The sequence below is a fragment of the Tachyglossus aculeatus genome, chromosome 7, assembly GCF_015852505.1.
Source record: "Tachyglossus aculeatus isolate mTacAcu1 chromosome 7, mTacAcu1.pri, whole genome shotgun sequence".
Lineage (NCBI taxonomy): Eukaryota > Metazoa > Chordata > Mammalia > Monotremata > Tachyglossidae > Tachyglossus > Tachyglossus aculeatus.
The window spans coordinates 10,244,838-10,272,595 of NC_052072.1; the positions used below are offsets into that span (position 1 = coordinate 10,244,838).

The following is a 27,758-nucleotide window of genomic DNA, read 5'->3' on the forward strand; positions in this document are numbered from 1 at the left end:
ACTAAGCCCCTCTTTTTTTTATTTATTTTTATTAGTGATGTGTATATATCTATGCTTCTATTTATTTATAATGTTGCTACTGATGCCCGTTTAGTTGTTTTGCTGTCTGTCTCCCCCCCTTCTAGACTGTGAGCCCATTGTCAGCAGGGATTGTCCCTCTTTATTGCTGAATTGTACTTACCAAACGCTTAGAACAGTCATCTGCACACAGAAAGTGCTCAGTAAATAGGATTGAATGAATGAATCGATAGCCCAGGTGTCCCAAAGGTATGTAAAGCACATTTTTTTGATCCCATCACCTCAAAAAGCCTCCAAGAATAACCCATCTATGCTTGCTATTGGACAGGGTGGTGGGACTCAGTGATGATGATGATGATGATGATGATGATGGTATTTGTTAAACACTTACTATGTGAGTGCAGCATGGCTCAGTGGAAAGAGTGCGGGCTTGGGAGTCAGAGGTCATGGGTTCTAATTCTGACTCCGCCACTTGTCAGCTGTGTGACTTTGGGTGAGTCACTTAACTTCTCTGTGCCTCAGTTACCTCATCTGTAAAATGGGGATTAAGACTGTGAGCCCCATGTGGTACAACCTGATCACCCTGTATCCCCCCCTGCGCTTGGAACAGTGCTTCACACATAGTAAGTACTTAACAAATACTATCATTATTATTATTATTATTCTTATGTGCCAAGTACTGTTCTAAGGGCTGGGGTAGATAAAAGGTAATCAGGTTGTCCCACATGGGGCTCACAGTCTTCATCCCCATTTTACAAATGAGGTCACTGAGGCACAGATAAGTTGAGTGACTTGCTCAAAGTCACACGGCTGATAAGTGGCAGAGCCAGAATTTAGTTACCATTCACTGTGTGTTGAGCATTGTACTAATCACTTGAGAAAGTACAATACAATAGAGCTGGAAGGTGACATCCCTGCCTACAAGGAGCTTACAGTCTAGAGGAGGAGAAAGGAATGCTACAGCCACTGTGAAGGCAGTGTTACGGGCGGATCTTTCTCCTCCTCCTCCTCTTCCTCCTCATCCTCTTCCTTCTCCACCTCTAGAATGTAAGTTCGTTGTGGGCAGGTAATGTGTCTGTTATATTGTTATATTGTACTCTGCCAAGCTCTTAGTGCAGTGCTCTGCACACATTAAGTGCTCAATAAATACGATTTACTTACTGACCTCCATACTGGCTGCTGCCATTTTGGCTAATGTGAATACCACCTAAGCTGTCCCCTGTAGGATTCCAGCAGGCTACTCAGACACATTTCTGGCTACCCAAAGATACTAGGGATACAACCGATCTAATCCAAACATTTAGTACAGTCCGCATTATCCCGTGATGTATCAGTCTGGTGAATGTCCCACACATTCTGATTATTTATTTATTTATTTTTAATGATTAAAAAAGGTAGATGGTAAAGTGGTTCTCAACCTGATTTCAGTTTCCCCCCCTAGTGTTATATATTGAGGCATCTTGATTGCTTCATGATAGATAGGATTCCTGCCCTATTGAGTAAATTGCTAGCCTCTGCTCCATCTAGACTGATTTTGATTATAAACATGGGTGGTAATGAGGTAAAATGACCAGATTCTCTTGAATTCAAACTCTATCAACCACTCCAGAAAGAAAGGGACTTCCAAATACACACCAAATATAGAAATTAATGGCTGGCGGATAAATTGTAATAATTAAACATCCTAAAGAAGGAAGGGTAGAAAATGAGCTCAAGGAGATAAACCTTTGGTGTTCTCAATTGTACAAAATGCATTATCTCCAATAGGACAAATGGCATTAGATTCCCCTTTTGTTTAATAGTATTTATTAAGTGCTTACTATGTGCTGGGCACTGTACTTAACAGTGGGGTAGATACAACCTGGTCAGGTAAGACACAGTCCATGTCCCCCATAGAGCTCACAGTCTTAATCCCCATTCTGCAGTTGAGTTAACTGTGGCACAGAGAAGTTGAGTGACTTGCCCAAGGTCTCACAGCAGAACCAGGATTAGAATTGTATTCATTTATATTAATGCCTGTTAATTCTATTTATTTATATCAGTGCCTGTTTACTTGTTTTGATGTATATACATCTATAATTCTCTTTATACTGATGCCTGTTTACTTGTTTTGATGTGTATATATTTATAATTATCTTTATACTGATGCCTGTTTACTTGTTTTGATGTCTGTCTCACCCCTCCGCCTTCTAGACTGTAAAGCCAGTGTGGGCAGGGATTGTCTCTCTTTATTGCTAAATTATACTTTCCAAGCGCTTAGTTCAGTGCTCGGCACACAGTAAGCGCTCAATAAATACGATTGAATGAATGAATGAATAAATGCTCTGCACGCAAGAAGAGCTCAGGAAATATGATCGCATAAATGAATGTACTTCTCATTCTCTTCTTCCTTGCCACATATAATAATAATAGTGATGGTATTTGTTAAGTGCGTACTATGTGCCAAGCACTGTTCTAAGTGCTGGGGGAGATACCAGGTGATCAGATTGTCCCAGGTGGGGCTCACAGTCTTAATCCCCATTTTACAGATGAGGTAACTGAGGCACAGAGAAATTAAGCAACTTGCCCAAAGTCACACAGCTGACAAGTGGTGGAGCTGGAATTAGGACCCACGACCTCTAACTCCCAAGTCCATGCTCCTTCCACTAAGCAACACTGCTTCTCATAATTTCACCTGTCAGATTTAAAGTGCCTTGTGTGCGATGATAAGTGTTTTCTCCTCATCCTACTGCATGAGCATACATATGTAGTATTCAGATTGAATTTGGATTTGAAAACGGCAATAGATAGTATGTAACAGTTTTTTTCTTGCAGCTGACCCCTGGCCCACACCCTACCTCAGGCCTGCAATACCCTCCCTCCTCAAATCTGACAGACAATGAGCCCTACTGAGGGCACATCTCCTCCAAGAGGCCTTCCCAGACTAGGCCTCACCTTTTCACATCTCCCCCATCCCTTCTGCATCACCCTGACTTGCTCCCTTTGCTCTTCTCCCCCGTTCTAGCCCTACAGCACTTATGTATATATGTGTAATTTTATTTTTTTATATTGATGTCTGTCTCCCCAGCTTTAGACTGTGAGATAGTTGTGGGCAGGGAATGTCACTGTTTATTGTTGCTTTGTACTTTCCCAACCACTTAGTACAATGCTCTGCACATAGTAAGTGCTTAAAAAATATGATCGAATGAATGAATGAATAGTCTTACGAGAAGAATTCCGTTTCACAAGGCAGATGTTTAGTCTGGGTTATAACTCTGGTAGACCTCTTTACAGAAACTGTTTAACCACACAGGATTGGTAGTGTTTGATATGCTGGCTAAAATGCCATTTGATGGGATATTATTATTATGATTAGTATTGTCATTATTATTATAGTATTTTTATATCCCATCAAATGGCCCTTTAGCCGGAATTCCAAATTAGTAATAACAGTAATAATAATAATTGTTTTATTTGTTAAGCACTTGTCTATGTGCCAATCAATGAACCAAGAGCTGGGGTAGATTCAAGGTAATCACATCCCACATGGAGCTCAAAGTCTAAGTAGGATGATGGCATTTATTAAACGCTTACTATGTGCAAAGCACTGTTCTAAGTACTGGAGGAGATACAAGGTGATCAGGTTGTCCCATGGGGGGCTCACAGTCTTCATCCCCATTTTACAGATGACAGAACTGAGGCCCAGAGAAGTGAAGTGACTTGCCCAAAGTCATACAGCTGATAAGTGGCAGAGCTGGGATTTGAACCCATGACCTCTGACTCCAAAGCCCAGGCTCTTTCCACTGAGCCACGCTGCTTACTAGTATTGAATTCCCATTTTGCAGATGAGGGAACTGAGACCCAGAGACGTGAAATGACTTACCCATTGTCACACAGCAGACAAGTGGCGGAACCAAGATTAGAACCCAGGTCCTCTAACACCCAGTCCCATGTTCTTTCCACTAGGCCCCGCTGCTTCTAAAATGTATCAAAAGGCAACTGGCCCGTAAGGGGTCGAACCCACGACCTCGGCGTTATTAGCGCCACGCTCGATCCAACTGAACTAGCCGGCTGATACTGATCCAGATTACTTATCCACATTTGTACCTTACACAACCCCATGAGTTTTCTTTCAAAATGTAATTGCCCAGCTGCTTCTACGTATCAGATTTTGCTTTTAAACTTTGAGGCGATGCTTCGGAGCCAACTGCTTTTGCAGGCACATACCATTACCACCCTTTGACCCCAAAAGTGTCGTACCACATTGCCACTGGGGCCATGAAATGGACGCAGGCCCACATCCCAAAGAACAGCTGGTGCCAACTCTCAAGAGGTGATTGGCAGAGTGCCCTGCAGATCTGGTAAGAGTGTGAATTCTCCTCATTTGCACACGTGGCTGTGTCTCTCGCCTTTCCAGGTGCCCTGCCCATTTGGAGGTGTTTATCGAGGAGTCCCTTTGACTCCTTTTTACATATTTTCCAGATATATTCTAGAATGAGAAAGGGGATAATAATCAAGCCATCATCGTGATTGCCACTATTTATCAAGCACCTGCTGCATGCAGAATATTGCACTAGGCTCTTGAGGGACAAACAGAAAAACCCATGCCCTTAGGTAGATCATAGTATAATGGGGAAAGAATGAGACATACACTGATGGAAACAAATAGTGAAAATTGTGCAATTAGACTTACATCCTAAGTAAAAATAGATGCATAAATCAGTGAAGGTACATGAATATTTCACTGCATTTGAGTGTTGATGTAACTGAAGCGCTGCCAGAGAAGCAGCAGGGCTTAGTGGAAAGAGCCCGGGCTTGGGAGTAAGAGGTCGTGGGTTCTAATCCTGGTTCCACCACTTGTCAGCTGTGTGAGTTTGGGGAAGTCACTTCACTTCTCTGTGCCTCAGTTACTTCATCTGTAAAATGAGGATTAAGACTGTGAGCCCCACATGGGACAACCTGATACCCTTGTATCTACCACAGTGCTTAGAACAGTGCTTGGTACATAGTAAGTGCTTAACAAATACCATTATTACTATTATGATGCAGGGAGGGGATTAATTGAGGAGTGACTTCTGGAGGAGGTGACATTGTAGAAACTCTTTTTTATGTATTTGTTAAGCGTTTACTATGTGCCATGTACTGTACTAAGCACTGAGGTAGATCTGAGTTGGACACAGTCCCTGTCCCACATGGGGCTCATAGTCTTGTTTCCCATTTTACAGATGAAGTAACTGCAGCACAAAGAAGTGAAGTGACTTGCCCAGGGTCTCTCAGCCGACAATGGCGGAGCCGGGAACCATGACCTTCTTTCTCCCAAGCCCGTCCTCTATTCACTACGACAGGCTGCCTTTACAGATAGGTAATTGAGGCATAAAGAAATAAAATGACTTGCCCGAAGTCACAAAGCAGACATGTGGTGGAACTGGTTTTAGAATCCAGGTCCTTCTGACTCCCAGGGCTGTGCTCTCTATCTACTAGGCTACGGTGCTTATCTTTGAGCATAAGTGGAGGCCATGGACCCATGCTTGTGGAAGATTAATATATTACACTCTGTAATCTAGGCTGAAAGCTCCTGGTGGGTAGGGAATGTGTCTACCAACTCTGTTGTATTGTACTCTCCCAAGGTCTTAGTAAAGTGCTCTGCACATAGTAAGCACTTGATAAATGCCACTAACTGATTGATTGAAAACATAGACATTCTTCATTTATGCTTAAACGTCTTTATCTTGTTGTTTTTTGTGTGTGGTTTGTAGCATTGATCTCTTTGCCGCTTAATAATAATAATAATAATAATAATAATAATAATAGCATATGTTAAGTGCTTACTTTGTGCAAAGCACTGTTCTAAGTGCTGGGGAGGTTGCAAGGTGATCAGATTGTCCCACGGGGGGCTCACAGTCTTCATCCTCATTTTACAGATGAGATAACAGAGGCACAGAGAAGTTAAATGACTTACCCAAAGTCACACAGCTGACAATTGGCAGAGCCGGGATTTGAACCCATGACCTCTGACTCCAAAGCCTGTGCTCTTGCCACTGAGCCACGCTGCTTCTCTCTTGTTACACATATTCCTAATTTTGTTTGACATTACAACATGTGTGCTTTGATTCACATCCTTTTTTATGAGGGTCATGAGGCTCTTCAAGGTGTTGATGATGCATTGCTTGCTTTGCTGTAAATAGCATTTTGATTTAAGAGTCATTCTTACCAAGCCAATTTTCCTGTTACTTGCCTTCTAACAAAAATCATTGTATTAACAGCTACTTGGAAGACATTTCCCAAAAATGTCTCCACTGTAGACTGTAAACTCCTTATGGGCAGATATCATGGCTACCAACTGTATTTTATTGCTCTGTCCCAAGTGTGTAGTACAGTGCTTGGCCCCCAGTGAGCCCTTAATAAATACCACTGTTTGATTGATTGATTTATTGGAAACACCCATCATTTGGACATATTGGACATACTTCCTCCAGGAGGCCTTCCCAGACTGAGCCCCCACCTTCCTCTCCCCCTCGTTCCCCTCTCTATCCCCACCGTCTTACCTTCTTCCCTTCCCCACAGCACCTGTATATATGTATATATGTTTGTACATATTTATTACTCTATTTGTTAATTTTGTTTGTACATATCTATTCTATTTATTTTATTTTGTTAATATGTTTGGTTTTGTTCTCTGTCTCCCCCTTCTAGACTGTGAGCCCACTGTTGGATAGGGACTGTCTCTATATGTTGCCAACTTGTACTTCCCAAGCGCTTAGTACAGTGCTCTGCACACAGTAAGCGCTCAATAAATTCGATTGATTGATTGATTGATTGATTGATACTGAGATGCTTCCATCCATCCAGACCTCTCATCTCAATTTTTTTTTTCTCTCTCTCTCTCTCTTTCACTCGCTCTTTCCCCCCAACCCTGGGCATTTTTAGATTTCTCTCTTCACTGACCCTCCGTTTGGTTAATGCATGTGTTAGGATGTGATTCTCTAATTTGTCCCTTTTCATCCTTTTTTGGCACGGTTTGTTGCATCACCTTAATTTAGCACATGCATAAATAAGCAGTGACAATCAGTAGGAAAACAGAGGCATGGAAATAAAATGGATTTGCACTAACTTTGGAAATGATTCATTGTAGGAAACTTCACACTGTAATTTCCTAATGGCCAAATCTGGGAATTTGAAGCTCAGAAGGATTTCAGCAATTGCCCTTGACAGATTTTTAAAATAACCTTCCACACGTATTCTGAATTTTCAATTTATAAAGGAGGAAAGCTTACTCTGGAAAAATCTCAAGGCGACGTGAGGTGGAAACAGTCACGTTAATGCTAAAGCTAGGGTGGAAGATGTCACGGGGAAAACTTGGTACTCCTGAGAGGTATCACAATTAGAATTTGTAGAGAACATGGGGGAAGAAAGCTGATGCTAAATCTAAAATAACAAAACTCTGCACATTAACATAGGCTAAAGCTGAGGTTCTGTTCTGGTCTCCTATTAATTTGCATCTTTATCTTATTCACAGCAATGTTTGTATGAGGAGAACATTCACTTCTGTTACCTCAGGAAATTTACAAGAGGAAAATGTAATTATTTTGTTCACTCCCTTGGTCAATGATCCCTTGAGTAATGAAATGTGTGAAATTCTTCTTGGGGAATTACCCCTGCTTTGTGAGTTTATCCCGCCTGCCTTACACAGGTTTTCGGTGTAGATGTGCTTCGGGAAATGGAAAGAAATCACGTTTTGGTCCTGATAATCAAGAGGTAATAGTTAAAAAGGAGAAAATAAAGCCCCTCAACAGAAGAACTAGCTCTTTGGCTGTGCGCTTTCTTGGGGAATGGGCTGTCTGGACAAAAGCTGCACTGCTTCCCTCACAAAGAGATCTTATTCTGCAGACAAAAGACCACCATTAATGGTGATTGCAGAAACCTTTTCAGTCAGAGAATACATATTAAGAGGTCAATAACTGAAGAAGGATTGGGTCTTGGAGTAAATTGGGATGGAGACATGGGGAAGAAACAAACAAACAAACAAAAAACCCAATAAGGACCTGCAATTACCTGCCCGAGCCAGAAAATTACACATTCCCACTCATGCTGTGATTATTATTTTCATTTTGCTTAAAGACAGTGTAAACCTATTTTTAGGAACTACCAATTTATTTTCTTGTTGGGATTCATTCACGTTAAGAGAAGATTAAAACAAATAAATAAACCTAATTGTGTGTTCACTAAAATTAAGAGTAATGAAATGCTTTAAATATATACATTTTTTCATTTTCTATTTTCTTCTACATCATATTTGAGGTGCGCTGTATCATTTTATTTCTGAAATTACCAAGAAGGCATGCCTTCAAGTCAGTTCAATTTTTGAGCCCTCCTTCTGTGCTTGAATGGTACTAGAATTTGCATTTTATAGTTACGCTCTTAGCATGTGCGGACACTTATTCAACTATTTGTTGGCAATGATGAGGGTGTACAAGCTTATTTAATTAAAATATCATCCTGATAAAACAGGTTTACCACTAATTCCAGTAACTCTTCCCACAGACTCCTGCCCAAATACGTGGATTGATTTTTCACTGCAAGCCTAAGACTCTCTCCTTTCCCTTCCTTTGCCTGCATACTCATCTGTAACTTCCCTTTTTTATGATATTCATTAAGCACTTACTATATGCCAGGCACTCTTCGAAGCATGGGGGTAGATACAAAGTAATAATAATAGCAATAATAATAATAATAATAATAATAATAATAAGAATAATAGTATTTGTTAAGTGCTTACTGTGTGCCAAGCAATGTTCTAAGTGCAGGGGGTTACAAGGTAATCAGGTTGTCCCCTGAGGGGCTCACAGTCTTAATCCCCATTTTACAGATGAGGTAACTGAGGCCCAGAGAAGTAAAATGGCTTGCCCAAAGTCACACAGCAGGCAAATGGAAGAACCAACATTAGAACCCAGGTCCTCTGGCACCCAGGCCCATGCTTTATCCCCTAGCCACCCTGTTTCATAGTAGATTTGGGGGCCCATTTGCCCTCATTGCTCTGACTAGATCAATCAGTCATATTTATTGATCACTTACTGTGTGCAGAGCATTGTACTAAGCGCTATGGAGAGTCCACTATAACAGTTTGTAGACCCATTCCCTGCCCACAATGAGCTTACAGTCTAGAGGTGGTGAATCTCAGATGTGGTCAGATTTGCCAATTGTTTTCTGTGCAAAATTGGCCTAAAATCACATGGCCAGTGAATTTTTATTCTGTGCTCTGCCCACCCTTCCTCCAAATCAGACAAGCCATTAAGCTTGGCACATAGTGGCATACTATTTTAATAAATAGTAAGATGGACCGGAATGCTTCTTTTTAAGTAACTTCCCCCTTTGTTCACTGCAGAAGCCCCCAGTGCATCATTTTGAATTTCAATCCGTTCATTTTATGAATGTGGGAGAACAATTAGTTTCTTTCACCTTTTGATTTTGTTCAGTATGTGTCGATTGCAGAGGTACTTACTATATCATGCACTGAGGTAATTTCAGGTGGTATTTATTTAGCTTGCTTGAACTGAAGCTGAACTCGAACTCAATTAATAACAACTCAGCGCTCACAAACTGATATGAAATCATTACAGACTCAACTCTCTGATCCATTATCCCCCAAAGAGATCATCCAGTGGAGCTCAGGTGCCTTTTCTATGCCAAATTTTCGGGTGATGCCCAATTGCAAAATATCAGGGGTATTGGAAGTTAGGTTGTGTTGGAGTTAGCTCATTACCACATTTACAGTCCATTTCACAAAAGGGCGTGTTGGCCACCCCTCACTTCTGACAAAGTAAGACTTCTCCCCCCATCTCTGACAAAGATTGCATCCAATTACCTGTTCTTCATGCCATCTGGAATGTTTTTGGCCCTCAGTAAGATTATATGATATAAACAAAAATAATGACTATACCTGGCAACACGATAGGATTGTATGAATTGGTCCCTAAAGGGTGGATCTTACAGTGAAAGATAGAGAGCAAAGGATGGCCGGCCCATGGGGTTAAATATGGCCATCCGGTTGTTGTCCTTCTGTCTTTCCACACCTCACCCAATTTATCAAATTGGCCCCTTCTCCTCATCCAGTCACACGAGCCGCATTTCAGATTATTTCAAAAATGGTGCTGTTGATGCCTGTTTACTTGTTTTGATGTCTGTCTCCCCCCTTCTAGACTGTGAGCCCGTTGTGGGCAGGGATTGTCTCTATTTGTTCCTGAATTGTAATATTAATGATAATAATGATGGTATTTGTGAAGCACTTACTATGTGCCAAGCACTGTTCTAAGCGCTGCAGTAGATACAATGTCATCAGGTTGTCCTATGTGGGGCTCACAGTCTTCATCCCCATTTTACAGATGAGGTAACTGAGGCCCAGAGAAGTTAAGTGACTTGCCCAAAGTCACACAGCTGACAAGTGGTGGAGCCAGGATTAGAACTCACGACCTCTGACTCCCAAGCCCGGTCTCTTTCCACTGAGTCGCTTCTGAATTGTACTTTCCAAGTACAGTAGTACAGTACTCTGCACACATTAAGGGCTCAATAAATACAATTGAATGAATAAATGAATGAATGAATGGTCACCATAGAAAACTGGTGGAAAGAAATGTCTGGTAAAGAGTTGTGATTAGGTCTACTGAAAATGAAAAACTAAAATGTCCTTGTCACAAGTTGCCATAGACCAGGTGACATATATTTATGTATGCATAGACACTCTAGATAGTTTAGCTAAAAAAAAGGCTTCCAAGTGAAAGTGAGGGACTGGGCTGCCTCTTTCAATCTGTTTCGATGGTTCCTATTCTGCCCTTCACCCTGAAAGTGACTGTCCCTCAGGGCTTTAGTCTGTGCTGCTTACTCTTCTCCCTTTATGCTCTTTCATGAGCACATCCTCCCCCATAGCTGCAGTCATATTATTTTATTAACAGTATCGTTCTTGTTATTGTTCATGTTATTATTATTATTATTATTATTACAAATCTGTGAACCCATTGTTGGGTAGGGACCATCTCTATATGTTGCTAACTTGTACTTCCCAAGCGCTTAGTACAGTGTTCTGCACACAGTAAGCACTCAATAAATACGATTGAATGAGTGAAATATGTACTTACTATGTGTCAAGCACTATTCTAAGTGCCCGGGTAAATACAATTTAATCTGGATTGACACAGTCCCTATCCCACATGAGGCTCAAAGTCTAAGTAGGAGGGAGAAGAGATATTGACTCCCCATTTTCCAGAGGAGGAAACAGAGCCGCAGAGAAGTTACGTGACCTGCCCCAGGTCACAAAGCAAGGAATTGAGAAGTGTGAGATTAGAACCCAGGTCCTCCAACTCACAGGCCCACACTCTTTCCACTAGGCCATGCTCCTTCATTTCTACCCAGTTGAATTCCAAATCTATTTCACTTGCCCTGACCTTTCTCCCCATCTGCAGTCTCACATTTCCTTTCCTTTAAAACATCTCCATATGCATGCCCTGCTGCTACCTAAAGCTCAATATGTCTCTAATTGAACTCTTCACCTTCCCTCTCAAATCCTCTCCCCCATGAAATGTTCCCATTACAGTTGATAGGTAGTGGTTTTTGTTAAGGCTTACTACATGCCAGGCACTGTACTAAGCCCTGGGGTAGATGCAAGATAATCAGGTCCCATGGGGCTCACAGTCCAACAGAGATGGAGAACAAGTATTGAATCCCCATTTTGCAGATGAGGGAGTTGTGGCATACAGAAGTTGTGTGACTTATCCAAGGTTACACAGCAGACATGTGGCAGAGCCAGGATTATAACACAGGTCCTCTGGTTCCCAGGCCCATGCTCTTTCCACTGGGCCATGCTGCTTCCCTTTTGATAATATTGCCATCCTCTGTGCCTTGGTAGCATTCCTTTATTCCTTGCTCTTTAAGATCTTCCTCTGTGTGTTGTTCAAACCTGTCAGATTTACCACACTGTATTTCTTGGAGACCTTCCTCTCTATAAAACAGCCATCACCTTGATCCAAACACTTGTTGACTACTGTATCATCCTCCAGCCCCTACCTTCTCTTCTCTATACTTCACTACTGCTCAGATCATCTTTCCAAAGTGTCATTCTGCACAGGTCTCTCCATCCTTCAAAAACCTCCAGTTGTCAGTCAATCAATCAAATACTTACTCTGTGCAGAGTTCTGTATGGAAGGTTCTTGAGGATAGGGAGACATGGACTGAACAGCTTTTAGAAAAATGATCTGGGTAGCAGAATGAAGTAAGGACGAGAGTGGGGAGAGACAGGGGGAAGGGAGATCAGCAAGGAGTCAGATGTAATAATTAAGGTGAGATAGGATAAGAGCTTGGATTAATGTAGCAGTTTGAATGGAGAAGAAAATGGGGATGTTACGAAGGTAGAACAAACAGGATTGGGTGACAGAATGTGTGGGTTGAATAAGAGAGGTGAGTCGAGGAAAGTCACGTAGTAAGAAATCTGTCTTTTAGAAACAGTTGTTAATTTTTTCTAAACTTGTAGTAAAAATAAGTTTGAAAAAACCACACGTTTTCACAATTCTTACTGAATAACCAAGAAGAGGGAAATCACTCATAGTTTAAAGTGGCCCCACTGATTTCTCAACCAGATTAACTTTTGATGTCTTTAAAGAATCTTTTATTAGTCTCACATCCCTTGTAAAATGATCTTCAAACCCCTTTTGGGCCCACCTAATTTCCTGCATCCGTCCTGCCATATATAATGGCTTTCACTTTTCTTCTGCCTCAGAGGGTTTTTCATTTTTTGAGGGATTACTTGTTTGCCTCTGATGATCTTTTATGCGGCCAGTTTGCCATTCTGGGTTTTCCTTTGTTCTCCTATTTTTTTTTTCTTAAAGTGCATATTTTGTTGCCATTCTATGGAACACATTTTACCTAGGATGGAACCTCTAACCGTCTAGTAAATTGCCTGTTTTTGTAGCTCCATCCTTCATTGGCCTTTTAAGGCCACAGTTTTTTCCTACTTTCTTTTTCTAATATTAAATATCTTTGTATTGGATTTTGGGTTGTCCTCGCTCTTACCCTTCTAATCAATCAATCAATCAATCAGTGGTACTTATTGAGCACTTACTGTGCTCACTGCACTGCACCAAGCCCTTAGGAAAGTATAATGCAATAGAGATGGTAGATGTGATCCTTACCTACAAGGTACTTAACCATCTACACACAGTCTTCTCTCACCAGGCATGTTACATTCATCTAGTTGTGGTCACTCTTCCAGAGTAGTTCTTCCAAATCATCCTTTTATACTAGATCCTGCCCATTGGTTAGAAGTAAATTTCTTTTTTTTTTTTTGGCAACACTACCTATTCTAGTCAGCGTTCAGTAAATACCATTGATTGATTATTCCAGAAAAAAATCCTTTCTCTTATCCAAAAATTTCACCTCTTCTTCACTTCCTGTTGAATTATCCATGCAAATTATGACTGCAAATATTGGCCAGGAATGTGTCTACCATCTCTGCTTTATTGTATATGAGAAGCAGCATGGCTTAGTGGAAAGAGCATGGGCTTGGGAGCCACAGGTCATGGGTTCTAATCTCAGCTCTGTCACTTATCTGCTGTGTGACCTTCTCTGTGCCTCAGCTACCTCATCTATAAAATGGGGATTAAGACTGTGAGCCCCATGTGGGACAACCTGAATACCTTGTATCTATCCCAGTGCTTTGAACAGTGCTTGGCACATAGTAAGCGATTAACAAATACCATAATTATTATTATTATCATTATTATTACTCTCCCAAGGACTTCATTCATTCATTCAGTCTTGTTTATTGAGCTCTTACTGTGTGCTAAACTCTGTACTAAGCGCTTGGGAGAATACAAAACAATAACACAGACACATTCCCTACCCCCAACAAATGTTCTGCACACAGTAAGTGCTCAATAAATACATTTGTGTGATTGATTACTACCCTTAATAACAACTTTATAGCCACCCCAATATCATCTAACAATTCTGGAGAGTAGAGGATATGTAATGGGAAGAAAAAAGAGAAATGGATAGGAGGAGTGAGAAGGATGGGATTCTGCTTTTTGAATTTTAAATAATAATAATAATAATAATGGCATTTATTAAGTGCTTACTATGTGCAAAGCACTGTTCTAAGCTCTGGGGAGGTTACAAGGTGATCAGGTTGTCCCACAGGGGAATCACAGTCTTCATCCCCATTTGACAGATGAGGTAACTGAGGCCCAGAGAAGTGAAGTGACTTGCCCAAAGTCACACAGCTGACAATTGGTGGAGCCGGGATTTGAACCCATGACCTCTGACTCCAAAGCTCAGGCTCTTTCCACTGAGCCATGCTGCTTCTCATGCCTAGGCTGTATCATTGATGGGCTGAGATCTCTCTCAGGTTAGCCAGTCCCTGAAAATGGCAGTTATGTCAATACCAAAGCCAGAGAAAATCTAGTGTTATTCAAAGGCAAGTCAAGTCCTGCCTTCACCAAAGGTTTACTGCTGTATTAGGAAAGGAGAAGATTAAAAGCTGTGTAAATGTGGGAAATGTTGTTTTCATACTGGAGGGGGACACCAGAATAGTGATAATAATAAAATAATAATAATAATAATAATAATAATATGTGCCTACTAGGCCCTGGGGTAGATACAAGGTAATTAGGTTGTCCCACATGGGGCTCACAGGCTTAGTTCCCATTTTACAGATGAGGTCACTGAATCCCAGAGAAGTTAAGTGACTAGCCCAAGGTCACAAAGCTGACAAGTGCAGAGCCGGGATTAGAACCTACACCCTCTGACTCCCAAGCCCGTGCTTTTTCCACTATGCCACGCTGCTTGTCTGCTACCCATTTGGACCCCCCACAGCCCCCCACCCCATCCATCCCAAATAAGCCTTTGAATATTCACACCATCAAACTCCACCAATAGTGATACAAAAGGTAGAATATATTAGAGGTAAGCATGTTTGTATTCCCAAGGAATTTTGAACCATACCCTGAAATGAAATTGTTCCTGTCTTCAGTGAAATGACAATGCCTGCTGACATTCAATTAAAAATCCTATCTTTTGTTTTTAGGGCCTTGATAGGGGAGGAAATCCCCGTGTACAAAGTTTAAACAAAATTAGATGCTTTTGTAGTGTACCTTATTTATTCATATATATTATATCAGTAATGGCTCTTCCGACAGTGCTGTAATTACTTTGTGGATGTGTATCTGGAAGCATCATGGAACTGGTTTCTGCAATTAGGAAATTAAGAAGAGCTGTTCAAAGCCATTTGTCAACTCACACAACTTTGCTACTTCTAAGGGAGAATGGATGATAGTGTATTTTTTAAAAGATACATTTAAGAATATTTCAACATCCAATCCTGCTGATTTTTCAGGTCATCTCTTTTTCTCATGTGTGCTGTTCATCCTAGATAGTGTTCTAAATAATGCAGTACTTGCTGCATTTATCCCAAGTGACAGCATCACATAACATGTGATTTACATTAATTCTTTAGTGGCTACAAGTTTTATTGCCTTTTTGTCTTGCTCTTTTAGGGTGTTTAATCAGAGAAAAGAGTAAAATGTCAGCCACAGCAACAATTGTCATTTTGCTTAGGTGTTGAGTAGATTAAAAAATGACAAATTTATTAAAGAACCCCTGGAAAAATACCATCTTATATTTGTCTTCCTGTTTTAGGGGATGGATAAACTCAGAGACAAACAGGAGATAGTTTGGGGATAGTTTACCCAAAATGGGTAAATTATGAATGGACTATTTGTCATCTGGTAGAAATGATGGAGAGACATGGATCCATGGAATTGTTCAGATAAGGAATGCCCAGCTACTCAGAACTCCTCTCCAGGTGTGACCTGGAGAGTTTCCAGTACTCTACCAGTCTCAGCTACGCAGGGTGAGTCAAGCAGAGGCCTACCCATTCCATTCCTAGCTTGGGCAATAGCTAGTGAGTGGAAGACAATCTACTACAAGTCAAAACTCACCAATGCTGGGCAGCAGCAGCAGGGGAGAGAGTCGAGGGCAGAAAATAAAGTTTACTGCGTGGAAGGAGGGAATAGTGAACTACTTCTGTATTTTTACCAAGAAAACTCTCTGGATTCACTACCAGAACGATTGCAGATGGAGAGCGGGGCGTTCTGGGAGAGATTTGTCCGTGATGTCTCTATGCTATGGGTCGGAAATGACTCGATGGCGTAAGACAAGACGAGAACTACTCAGAAATATCTGTCATTTCCCTCACACCTTAGAATGATCAATATAATATGAATTATGGTCCTTGTGAAGCACTTTCTATGCACCAAGCACCATTCTAAGTGCTTTGATAGATACAAGAGCATCAGGTTGTCCCACGTGGGGCTCACAGTCTTCATCCCCATTTTACAGATGAGAGAACTGAGGGACAGAGAAGTTAAGTGACTTGGCCCCAAGGTCAACCAGCAGACATGTGGCAGAGCCAGGATTAGAACCCTGGTTCTTCTTACTCCCAAGCCCGTGCTCTCTCCACTAAGCCACGCTGCTTCTCGTTATCTGGAATGGGGCCAAAGTACTCATTTCCCTGAATTGCTGGTGTGGAATTTAAGAGAGGGTGGGCTTCAATTAGGTTGCCCCAGCTCAAAAAGTGGGCTTGCCCCTGTACTCAGGAGAAATGCCCCGCACTGCCCCACTCCCCCGTGACAGAACTGGGAACCAGTTCTTCAAGAGAAGCAGCGTGGCTCATTGGAAAGAGCACAGGCTTTGGAGTCAGAGGTCATGGGTTCGAATCCCGGCTCCGTCACATGTCTGCTGTGTGACCTTGGGCAAGTCACTTAACTTCTCTGAGCCTCAGTTCCCTCATCTGTAAAATGGGGATTAAGACTGTGAGCCCCACGTGGGACAACCTGATCACCTTGTATCCCCCCCAGCGCTTAGAACAGTGCTCTGCACATAGTAAGCGCTTAACAAATGCCATCATTATTATTATTATTATTATTAACCAGCCCTGCCTTCTCCCTTCACAGCCCTGTGCTCTGCTCAGCCATTCCTTGGTTTTAGCCCTTCCATGAATGAGATTCCCAAACTGCAAGGAGAGGTCAGCATGCATTGTGAGCTCGCAGCTTCTTGGGGAAAAAAGAAAAAAGACAGGCAATGGGAAAATGACTGATTTCTGCATCAGTTTATGACCAAAATTTCTATTAGGCTGTCAAACTGGAAATAGGGGGCTTTATCATAATAGCTTAGGAAACGAGGATGGGATAGTTGAAGTCAATCAATCAAAGGTACTTACTGAGCTCTTACTGTGGGCAGAGCACTGTTCTAAACACTTGGGAAAGTAACAGAGTTGGTAGACACAATCCCTAGCCACAGTGAAAACATCGACTAATGAATCAATGAAAAAACCAATGGTATTTATTGAACATTTGCTATTTTCAGAAGTCTGCACTAAGCACTTGGGAGAGTACAATACAATAGAGTTGAAAACTTACATTAATCAAAAGTCTTTTAAAATTATTTGGCAACATAGAAGATGGGAAACTGTTCTGCCTCATTCCCAAATAGAATAATAAACAAACAGAATCCCAGGAAGAGAGTTTTAAGGTTAAGGAGTGACTTGAAAACAGCAGCAAATCAGGAGTTTTCATTAACAGCCATTCTAATCATCAATTTTACATAAAATAAATATTTCTGTCTTAATTAGAATAATCCTACTACCTCCATTATAGTTGCATTTCAATTGGGGTTTCTATTAGAAAGATCATCTTCCAGAATTTAATATCTAATTGCTTCAAATATTTAATGGAAGGAGCTTTTAGAAAGCTAGGAAGCAGTAAGACAATTTATTTACATGTAATTAACTTAGCAAATAAAAGAATAATGTTCGCTCTCTTTTTGAAAGTTTTAATTTCCACAAATTTTATATGACAGAGAATTGATGTCCAATTTCTTTGTTTACTTTAAAATGACATTAACGCTCTGCAATGAAGATCAAAAGAAATGGAGATCAAAAGAATCACGAATTCAGAGCTCTGGTTTATGGCTCTCAAATGGGCAACAGTGAACCCTGGAGCATCAAGGAAGGGAGAAGTTCTGATTCTCTACTTGGATTTGACTCAGACAACGTCTGACTTTCACGTGGGAGAGTTTGCTAACAAATTTCCTATTTGGATGCCAAAATGACTAGCACGTGAAAAGAAAAGGGGATATCTACTTTCAACTACTTGGATTTTATGTTGAAATCTGCTTCAAGGAGAGAACTTTGTGAATTCCTGTTCCGTTGTACCTTCCTCCATGTGACCGCTTCAGGAATCGGTGATTGTAGAGGGAGCGTTGTCACAGCTGCCATGCCAATGGCAGAATCACTCATAGTAAGCAGCAGGCATTTCATTCCCATATACATTGGCAGTTCCTCAAATGGCCTTGCGCTTTATAAAAGAGTAGGCAGTGCACGTCGAATTTGGCGAACTGCTGTGCATGGTTGCGGGGACCCATTTTCTCCTCCCATCATAATTTCTTTCCCTTATTCCAGTGATAATAATGACAGTACCATCAAACTGGGCAATTTACAAAGCCTCTATAGAGAGAGAAATTTTTTTTCACCAAAGATTATCAAGGGCCTTTTTTTAATTAAATTGCACTGTAATGTACTTTCCCCTGCAGGCTCTTTTGACCTCTGACCTCCAATCTTGTCTTCTAGGCACACCACTGTTAGTGAGGAGGAGCAGTGATCCAGTACCGTGCCCAACTGCTGACTCTCAACCAGGCGCTGCACACCTCAATGATTCCAGTGGGAAACCCCTCGCACCAGTAGGTATCTGGCAGTTTGCATGTTTGCGTTAGGACAAATTGCATTTCCTTACCGAGAAGCCAGGTGATTTGAATCAGAGATACTGAAATTTCACATGATGTTGAAAATTTGAAAAGGTTGCAGAAAATGAGATAGACTACACATTTTCCAGAGTTATTTATGACCTTTTAATGCACAAGGTATATTCTTTTACAACGTAATGTGGAGGATCACCCCAAATTTGATTTCCCATCTATAGTATGTCAGGAAGGCAAAAAGCCAGGAGCAAAAACCTGAGAGGGCTTTTGGATAATAATAATAATAATAATAATAATAATAATAATATTGGTATTTGTTAAGCACTTACTATGTGCCAAGCACTGTTCTAAGCACTGGGGTAGATGCAAGGTATCAGGTTGTTCCAAATAGGGCTTACAGTCTTCATCCCCATTTTATAGATGAGGGAACTGAGGCCCAGAGAAATGAAGTGACTTGCCCAAAGTCACACAGCTGTCAAGTGGCAGAGCCGGGATTAGAACCCATGACCTCTGACTCCCAAGACCAGGCTCTTTCCACTGAGCCACGCTAAACCAGGTGTCCAAGAACCTTCTTTCTAGTGAACCTTGGAATTCTTCCAGGTGAATCCTTTTTCAGTAGTATTTTGGTATTTAGTGTGTGGTATTGTGTCAGCTGTAGTATTTGTACTTAACCGTGGCAGGAGTTAAGGACAGCTGAACTGGGCATAAAAATCCTTGAACTGGAAGGTCTCCAGCTCCTTGAGAACAGAGATCATGTCTACTAATTTTATTGTACTCTCCCAAGAGCCTGGTACAGTTCTCTGCACTCAGTAGTCACTCAATAAATATTATTGATTGACAAATTGAAATGTTGTTATGTGTTAGCTGGATTACATGCTATCATCATCAAAGCAGATTCTTGACATTGTTTCTGTTCCAGAGAGTAAATATAGGAAAAGTCAGATTTTGGGTGGATTGGAATATCAAACTTTATAAATAGGAGGAACTTTAGCATAAAGTGTGTATACCAACCCTAGGCTTAGTTTTTATGCATTAAATGTAAAATGCATGTGTATAAACATGAAGACATAGTAACTAATGGTATTATATTGATGCTATTGATGCCTGCTTACTTGTTTTGATGTCTTTCTCCCCCCTTCTAGACTGTAGGCCTGTTGTGGGCAGGGATTGTCTCTCTTTATTCTGAATTGTACTTTCCAAGTCCTTAGTATGATGTTCCGCACACAGTAAGCGCTCAATAAATACGATTGAATGAATGAATGAATAATATGTACATATCTCATTTTGGGCAGGGAATGTGTCTACCAACTCTATTATATTGTACTCCCAAGTGCCTAGTTACAGTGCTTTGAACACAGTAAGCACCCGATAAGTCCCATTAATGATGATGATATAAAGGGAGTGTTTGTTGTGTCGATATATGATTTTCCCTCACAAAAGAGAAAAAAATATCATAAAGAAAAAATTGGAGGGGGCATTTATATAATTATAGCATTGTGTTATTTAGACAAGCTGAAAACCCCAAAGACTGTTTTTAGACATTATGATGTAATAATAGCTGTAGCATTTATAACTCCAGCTGTTCAAACTATATGTTGATAAGACTAAAGCTTAGAGACTGTGATGGCTTTTATGTAGCTTTGTTTTTAGAAGATAAAACCCCCTATCCAATGTTTGACATGGCCAAACATTTACTTATTTTGGCCGGTTCAGGCAGCTTAATTTCTGGGGCAGTTCAGCTTGAGGAAATATGCTATCCGGTGGGTCCAGGAATCCAGGAACCTGGTTTTACTTTCTATTTGAGATCGGCAGTCTTTGCCATTTCTTACAGAAACATAGGAAAATAATTGGATTTTCCTGATTGATTCAGCAGAATTATTTATTGATGAGAAAAAAATGTGAGCTTTGCATTTTGTTTTATTAGAAAAATCAAATTGAGACAAAGACCCTATAAAATAATGTAATATAGATGTAAATATAATATCATAGGAAGGGAGGAGAGATTTCCTGCACAATGGTAGGGGGAGGGAGAGGCAGCGGTAATAAGGGACCCAACCTTAGAGAATTAGCAGTGTGAGAGAGCAGAGGGTTGTGGGCCAGAGTGAAATAGGGCTGTGGGGAGTATAACACCACTGTTATTTATAATAATATTTATTAAGTGCTTACTATGTGCAAAGCACTGTTCTAAGTGCTGGGAGGGGCTACAAGGTGATCAGGTTGTCCCATGTGGGGCTCACAGTCTTAATCCCCATTTTACAGATGAGGTCACTGAGGCTGAGAGAAGTGAAGTGACTTGCCCAAGGTCACACAGCTGGACATGTGATGGAGCCGGGATTCGAACCCATGACCTCTGACGCCAAAGCATGGGCTCTTTCCACTGAGCCACGCTGCTTCACTGTTCTCTCCAGCTCTCCCCTACTAGGGTTCTTGCAGTTCCTGCATCCTCTTACCTGAAGGTTACCCCGGGCAAACTCTCTGTCCTACTCCTTCATGGGGCAAATATTAATATGTTAGTATCTCCTGATCTATGCACAGGAGTTTCTGAATACCAACCATCAGCCATCCTTCAGTATTTAAAATGTGAACCCTGGGTGCGACAGAATTGTGTCCAATCTGATTATCTTTTATCTAATGCTTAGTAGTACAGTGCAGGGCATATAGAACTTAACAAATACCACCATTACCACCATATAAGCAGAGGAAGAATACTGTGGAGGTGATACAGATCTACGGGTTGGTAGTCCGAGATTGGCGGAGGGGCAGTGGTGCAAAGAGAGTTTATTTCAGAAGAGGGGACAGCACTGAGGATGTGGATTTGGGCGGTGACTGAGGTGAGGTTGGGTAGGGAGAATAAATGGGGCAGAGGTATCCTGCGACAAGTGGCGGTCATGAAGAGATCAGAGGTTTCTATTGGAGGCAAGATGGTTATGTAGGGAGGGTGTGCTGAGGAAAGAAGACAAATGAGAAAAATAGTAGTAGAATGGGGTTTCAGAGTTGGTGAGGTGAGACATTGTCCATTGAATACAGATAACGAAATCAAACTCATGCCCAAGTTGGCAAGAAGGTGAATTGGGGTGGAGCAGGAGGTTGGCAGAGTTAAGGAGTAAGAGGGAGAGGTCTTGTCTTATGCTGTCAAGTCGTTTCCTACCCATTGGGACACCACGGACACATCTCTTCCAGAATGTCCCGCTCTCCATCTGCAATCGTTCTGGTAGTGTATCCAGAGAGCTTTCTTGGTAAAAATATGGAGGTGGTTTACCATTGCCTCCTTCCATGCAGTAAACTTGAGTCTCTGCCCTCGACTCTCTCCCATGCTGCTGCTGTCCAGCACAGGTGAGTTTTGACTTGTAGCAGATTGTCTTCCACTCGCTAGCCACTGGCCAAGCTAGAAGTGGAATGGGTATGCCTCTGCTTGACTCTCCCTGCCGTAGCTGAGACTGGTAGAGTACTGGAAACTCTCCAGGTGCGACCCTGAGAGGGGAGAGATGTGGTCAAGGATGCCCAAATAAATACTGAAGGCCCCAGGGATCAGTGTAGGGATAGAAGAGGAGAGAAGTAATTTTTTTTAAATAACATTTGTGCCAGGTACTGTACTAAGCTTTTGGATAGATTCAAGGTAATCAGTTTGGACAGGGCTCACAATCTTAATCCCCATTTTACAGGTGAGAGAACTGAGGCACAGAGAAGTGAAGAGACTTGCCCATGTTCCCTCAGCAGACAAGGGTGGAACCGAGATTAGAACCCAGATCTTTCTGACTCCCAGGCACGTGCTCTATCCAACAGGTCACGCGGCTTTTCAGCGTGGATAGAAGGAATGTGAGAAATGGATTGGAATTACTCAGAAAGTTGGAGGCGGGGCCTGGGAGCCAGTAAATGACAGTGATCCATGATTGGGGAGAATGATAGAGATGGATGGTATGGGCTTCAACGAGAGGGGTGGAGGGAGTGCAACATTGAGAAAGCAGCACTGCGGAGCAAGAAGAAGGGAAGATTTCTCCCCCTTTCCCCCAAGTCTTGGGAAAGGGTAGAACAGGAGGCCACCTCGGGCGAGAGCGAAGGGGGATATGGTGTTGTCTCAGGCGAGCCATGATTAGGTGATAGTGAGGAGAAACAGTGATTGGGTTAGGAACAACCTGAGGATGAAGGGGATTTGCCCATAAAGGAGCAGGGGTCCCACAGGCTGCATTTGGCTGGGGGTGCCGGATGGGACAGTGGAGAAGTGATGGTTTAAAGGAAGAAGTCTAAGATGGCAATGGCAACTCATTTTGGCTGACAATAAAATATTATTTGGACAATATTCACTTGATTTGATTCTTAACTTTTGGTTGGATAGGCAGCAAAGTCAAACAAGTGATTTTGGAATATATTATTGGCCAGGTGCAATAATTATATGGTATTTAAGTTCTTACTATACGCCAAGCACTGCATATTCTTGGTTTTGGCTTTGCCCCACCCCCAGGATGTCCCAGACTTGAAATAATTATTTTCCAGAACTCAATAAAATAAGCTATCAAATTAAAATAGACACAAAGCCATGAAAAACAAAAAACCACAGAAGGAGATAAAAATATGGATTTGAATTTACATAGTGCCTTTTCTCTGAGTTGCGCCAAGAAGAGAGTGCAGTTAAATATATCGTTTCTCTTCAGAATTCAATGTTAATAGCATGGACAGTGTCTTTTTGGATACTCAGATATACTGCACATCGCCCAGCATCTTGCGACATTCAGGAAAGATCGATAGAGACGGAATAAGGGGAGGTTAATTAAAGAACAGCAGAGGGCAAGTCTGTAGTAAATGGCAACAATTAGAGGAAAGCTGAAATTCTATCCTTGAGAATGATGTGCTGGCTGGATTTCTTCAATCATAGTGAAACTTTTCCCAATGTAAAATCGTCTTTAGCGTACATCTTGGAAGTGTGTCGGTCTGGTGATGTTCTCCTTGGGTACCAGTGGAGGAGGCTGAGGATGAGAAGCAGCATGGCTCAGTGGAAAGAGCCCGGACTTTGGAGTCAAAGGTCACGGGTTCAAATCCCGGCTCTGCCAACTGTCAGCTGTGTGACTTTGGGCAAGTCATCTAACTTCTCTGTGCCTCAGTTACCACATCTGTAAAATGGAGATTAAAACTGTGAACCCCCCGTGGGACAACCTGATCACCTTGTAACCTCCCCAGCGCTTAGAACAGTGCTTGGCACATAGTAAATGCTTAACAAATACCATTATTATTGTTCTTGTTATTATTATTGTTGTTGTTGTTGTTGTATCGGCACCACACCTGGAATCTTAAAACACTAACACAAAAGGCACTGGAGGAAGGAAAGAGATAGTGGAGATAATGGGAGCCAAAGAATTAATTTTGTCAGTGATCCTGCCCCTAGTGACAAGGGGTCCATCTCTTTTGATTAGTGACATCTCTAGTTGGTTTATAACCATGAAGTTTCATAGGAATCCCACTGAAGCTTCAGCTTTCAAAAACTGACACTGAAAAGAACAATATAAGAAATTTGAAATAATTTTCTTATTCAAGAAAAAGGAGGGGTTTTTTCCAGTTATGTGTACTGATAGAATACCGATTGTATGGAATCATTTTTAAAGTCACTACTGTGCATGTGGGAGCATAACAGAGTATGCCTAATCATGTAAGGTTGTCACTATAGCTTGTGATGTCTGTTTAAGTGATCATAGAGACATCTGGAGTGAGTCGGTTTGGGAGTTCTTGGTGTGATGTGTTTTAGAAGCCAAATCTGTCTAAGACTTAAACTTGGAAAAGTGGCTACTTTTAGCACATCTTTTCTGCATACAAAATGACTGAGGGAAACTGATTTTTTTTGGGGGGGGGGGTTAGTTTTTTGGTTTTTTCTTGACTTTTCCCTCTTCTTTTTATGGAAAACTCTCTAACATCCATATCGGTAGTGTTTAAGAGGCACCTCCTGCCCAAGGTGTAAATGAGTGACCCTGGAATTTGTTGGAAAGGTTAGATGTCCACAAAGGGAGGGCAAAAGATTAAGGAAAAGGCAGTTCCTGAGTTTTATTGCCTGGTTTTAATTCTAGCTTGATCTCATCTATCTCAAGATGAACGCTTTGCCCACATCCTGCCTCTGACCTAGAATTCCCTCCCCCTTCATATCCAACAGATGTCCTCTGTTCCCACCTTCAAAGCCATGTTAAAATCACATCTCCTGTGAACGGCCTTCCCAGATTAAATCCTAATTTCCTCTCCCCCCTCTCTCTTCTCTGTCACTCTTGCGAATGGTTGTGTGCCCTTTATTTACCCCAACCGCTACCCCACAACACTTACGTACATATCTGTAAATTTATTTTAATGTGTGTCTCTTCCTCTAGACTGAAAGTAAAATCTGTTATATTTTACTCTCCCAAGCACTTAGTACAGTGCTCTGAAGACAATACATGCTCAATAAATATAATAGATTGATTTTTGCTGTTTCTTCCACTTTACAGGTTTTCTCAATGTGTAAATCCCTTTAGGATGAACACTTTGGATAGTCAGCTAGGTGCGAGGGCAGATGAAAAAATGCAAAGGAAATAGTAGTAAAAGCATTCAGTTATGTTTAATAAATGGAAATTAGATGAATAATGAATTCATATCTAACAATATAAATCCATAAAAGTAGTGAATATAAATAATAAATCAATTTATTGAACATTGACACCTACTTTGAAAATTCTTTCTTTATGTTTGTAAATTTTTGCCATTTTTACCAATATTTTAAATGTATATTTTAACATGTTTTCCATGGCTATCTTCTGCCTGCTTCAGCATTTAGGACAGTGCTTAGCACATAGTAGGTCCTTTAAAATATTAGAATTCTAAGTTGTTATCATTGTTAGTAGTATATTCTCCTTAATTATAGATTTTTTATGGCATTTGTTAAGCTTACTGTGTGTCAAACACTATTCTAAGTGTGGGATAGGTACAAATTAATTAGGTTGGACAAGGTCCCTGTCCCACAAGGGACTCACAGTGTAAATAGGAGGGAGAACAGGAGAACTGAGGCACAGAGAAGTGAAGTGACTTGCCCAAGGTCATACAACATGCAATTGGCAGAGCTAGGATTAGAACCCAGATTCTCTGACTCCCAGGCTTGTCCTCTTTCCACTAGGTCATGCTGCTTCTCTGTTTTATTTGTTGTTAGTTGGATTCATGTGGGTTGGAAACCATTACCCCAAGGACAATTCTATGATGAAGAGTTCTCCCAGATCAGACTGCACCCTCCAGCTATTGCCCCATCTCTCTGCTCCCATTCCTTCCCAGATTTCTCAAATGGATTGTATGCACACTGACTGCCTCCACTTCCTCTCCTATAGATCCCCATCAGGCCCACTAAACCTGGTCTCTTTCCTTTCTATCTCATGGAGACCCCCTTTACTAAGATCCTCAATGACCTCCTCCTTGCCATATCCAATAATGTTTTTATTATTATTATTGTTATTATTATTAAAGTGCTGTCGAGTCATTTCCAGTTCATAGTGTCTCCACTGATACACTTTCTCCTGAACGTCATGTCCTCTGCCATAATTTGCAAACTTTCTTATGGTTCTTCCATTGTCATTGTTATGATCTCTGTCCATCTAGCTGCTGGTCTGCCTCTTCCACATTTTCTCTGGACTTTTCCTAGCATTAGTGTCTTCTCCAGAGAATTAGTCCTCTTGATTATGTCTCCAAAATACGCTAATCTAAGTCGAGCTATTTGAACTTCCGAAGACCATTTTGGTTTAATTTGCTCGAAAATCCATTTGTTTGTTTTTCGGGCAGTCCGTGGTATTCACAAAAGCCTTCTCCAACACCACATTTGAAAAGAATCGATGTTCTTTCTATCCTGTTTTTTCACTGTCCAGGTTTGAATCCATGGATTGTCACTGGAAGCACCATGGAGTTGACAATTTGTAATTTTGTGGCCATTATTAAATCAGCACATTTCATAACTTTTTCCAGGCTCTTCTAGCGAGTCTTCCTAAGACAGACTCTGTGCTACCCTTTCTCCCCTTTAACGTCTCAGCTATCTTTGACACTGTTGACCACTCCAGTTTCCTGGAAATGCTGTCCAGTGCAGGCAGAGCTTGCCTTGCTTAGTACCCTCCCACTGCCTGGATCTAGTGCCCAAAAGGGCTTCTTGGACTTTGATCCAGGCCCATTCCTCATAGTCAATTTTCCCTCTCAGGGAAGGACACACTGACAATCTTGGGATGAGCCTAAAGACACCTGCTCTCTCAGCTCCAGGTTATTCAGGAGCTTCATAGCCAAGATAACCACATTTCCACAGGAAGCCCTCCACCATCTCGGGCAAAACCAGAGGAGGGGCAATTAATCATGCACATTTTCTTGCCCAGTCTCTATGAGACTAACAACACACATCGGGAGGTGGCTGTCAGGGGTAGCTGGTACAGTCCATGGCCATGGAACAGAAAATCTCGCAGATGTCGTCAGTAGCAGGCTTGGGCCTACCATTATCCATTCCCTTATCCATTTGTTCTGCCAGCACAGAGGGCAGTTCCCCTAACATTGCCCACCAAACTCCTGATCCTAGGAACCCTGTTTTCTGAATCACGTTATGGTGTGGGATGCATCCAGGAGCCGTTCAATGCTTGCTTCAACTGCTGGCATGTGTCTAAATCACATTTGCTTGACCTTCTAACTCCATGCTAAACCATACTTGAAGTCTACCTGTAGTACTGCTTCCTGATCACCATCACCATGTCCCGTACTGACACCCAACTTCCCCCTTCTGTGTAGAGAGGCATTAATTATTCCTATACTACTTTTTAGCCTTTGTCTAGCCTGATATATCCTGCACTACAACCCCATCTGAGCCATCAGACCAGAACGTGTCTTGGTTATACATTGCTAAAAGTCCATTTTAATCACTAGTTAATGCTCTTTTCAGTGTCTAACATCATTTGTTGCCAGTAGTCTTGAAGGGTTCATTACCTGTTGGACTGACACACCTT

At 41.5% G+C, this 27,758-nt stretch overlaps 1 protein-coding gene and 1 non-coding gene across 2 annotated transcripts in view; one reads left to right on the top strand and one right to left on the bottom strand.

The window, feature by feature from the left end:
- Positions 1-27,758, top strand: part of PARD3B (par-3 family cell polarity regulator beta) — a 994,526-nt gene that overhangs the window by 363,843 nt on the left and 602,925 nt on the right. The window contains exon 4 of the mRNA XM_038749054.1: positions 18,665-18,774. Coding sequence (XP_038604982.1) covers positions 18,665-18,774 — 110 coding nt within the window. The remainder of the gene's footprint in view (positions 1-18,664; positions 18,775-27,758) is intronic.
- LOC119931015 lies at positions 22,136-22,273 on the bottom strand. Its single transcript, XR_005451885.1, has one exon. It is a non-coding gene; the product is annotated as a small nucleolar RNA SNORA7 (small nucleolar RNA).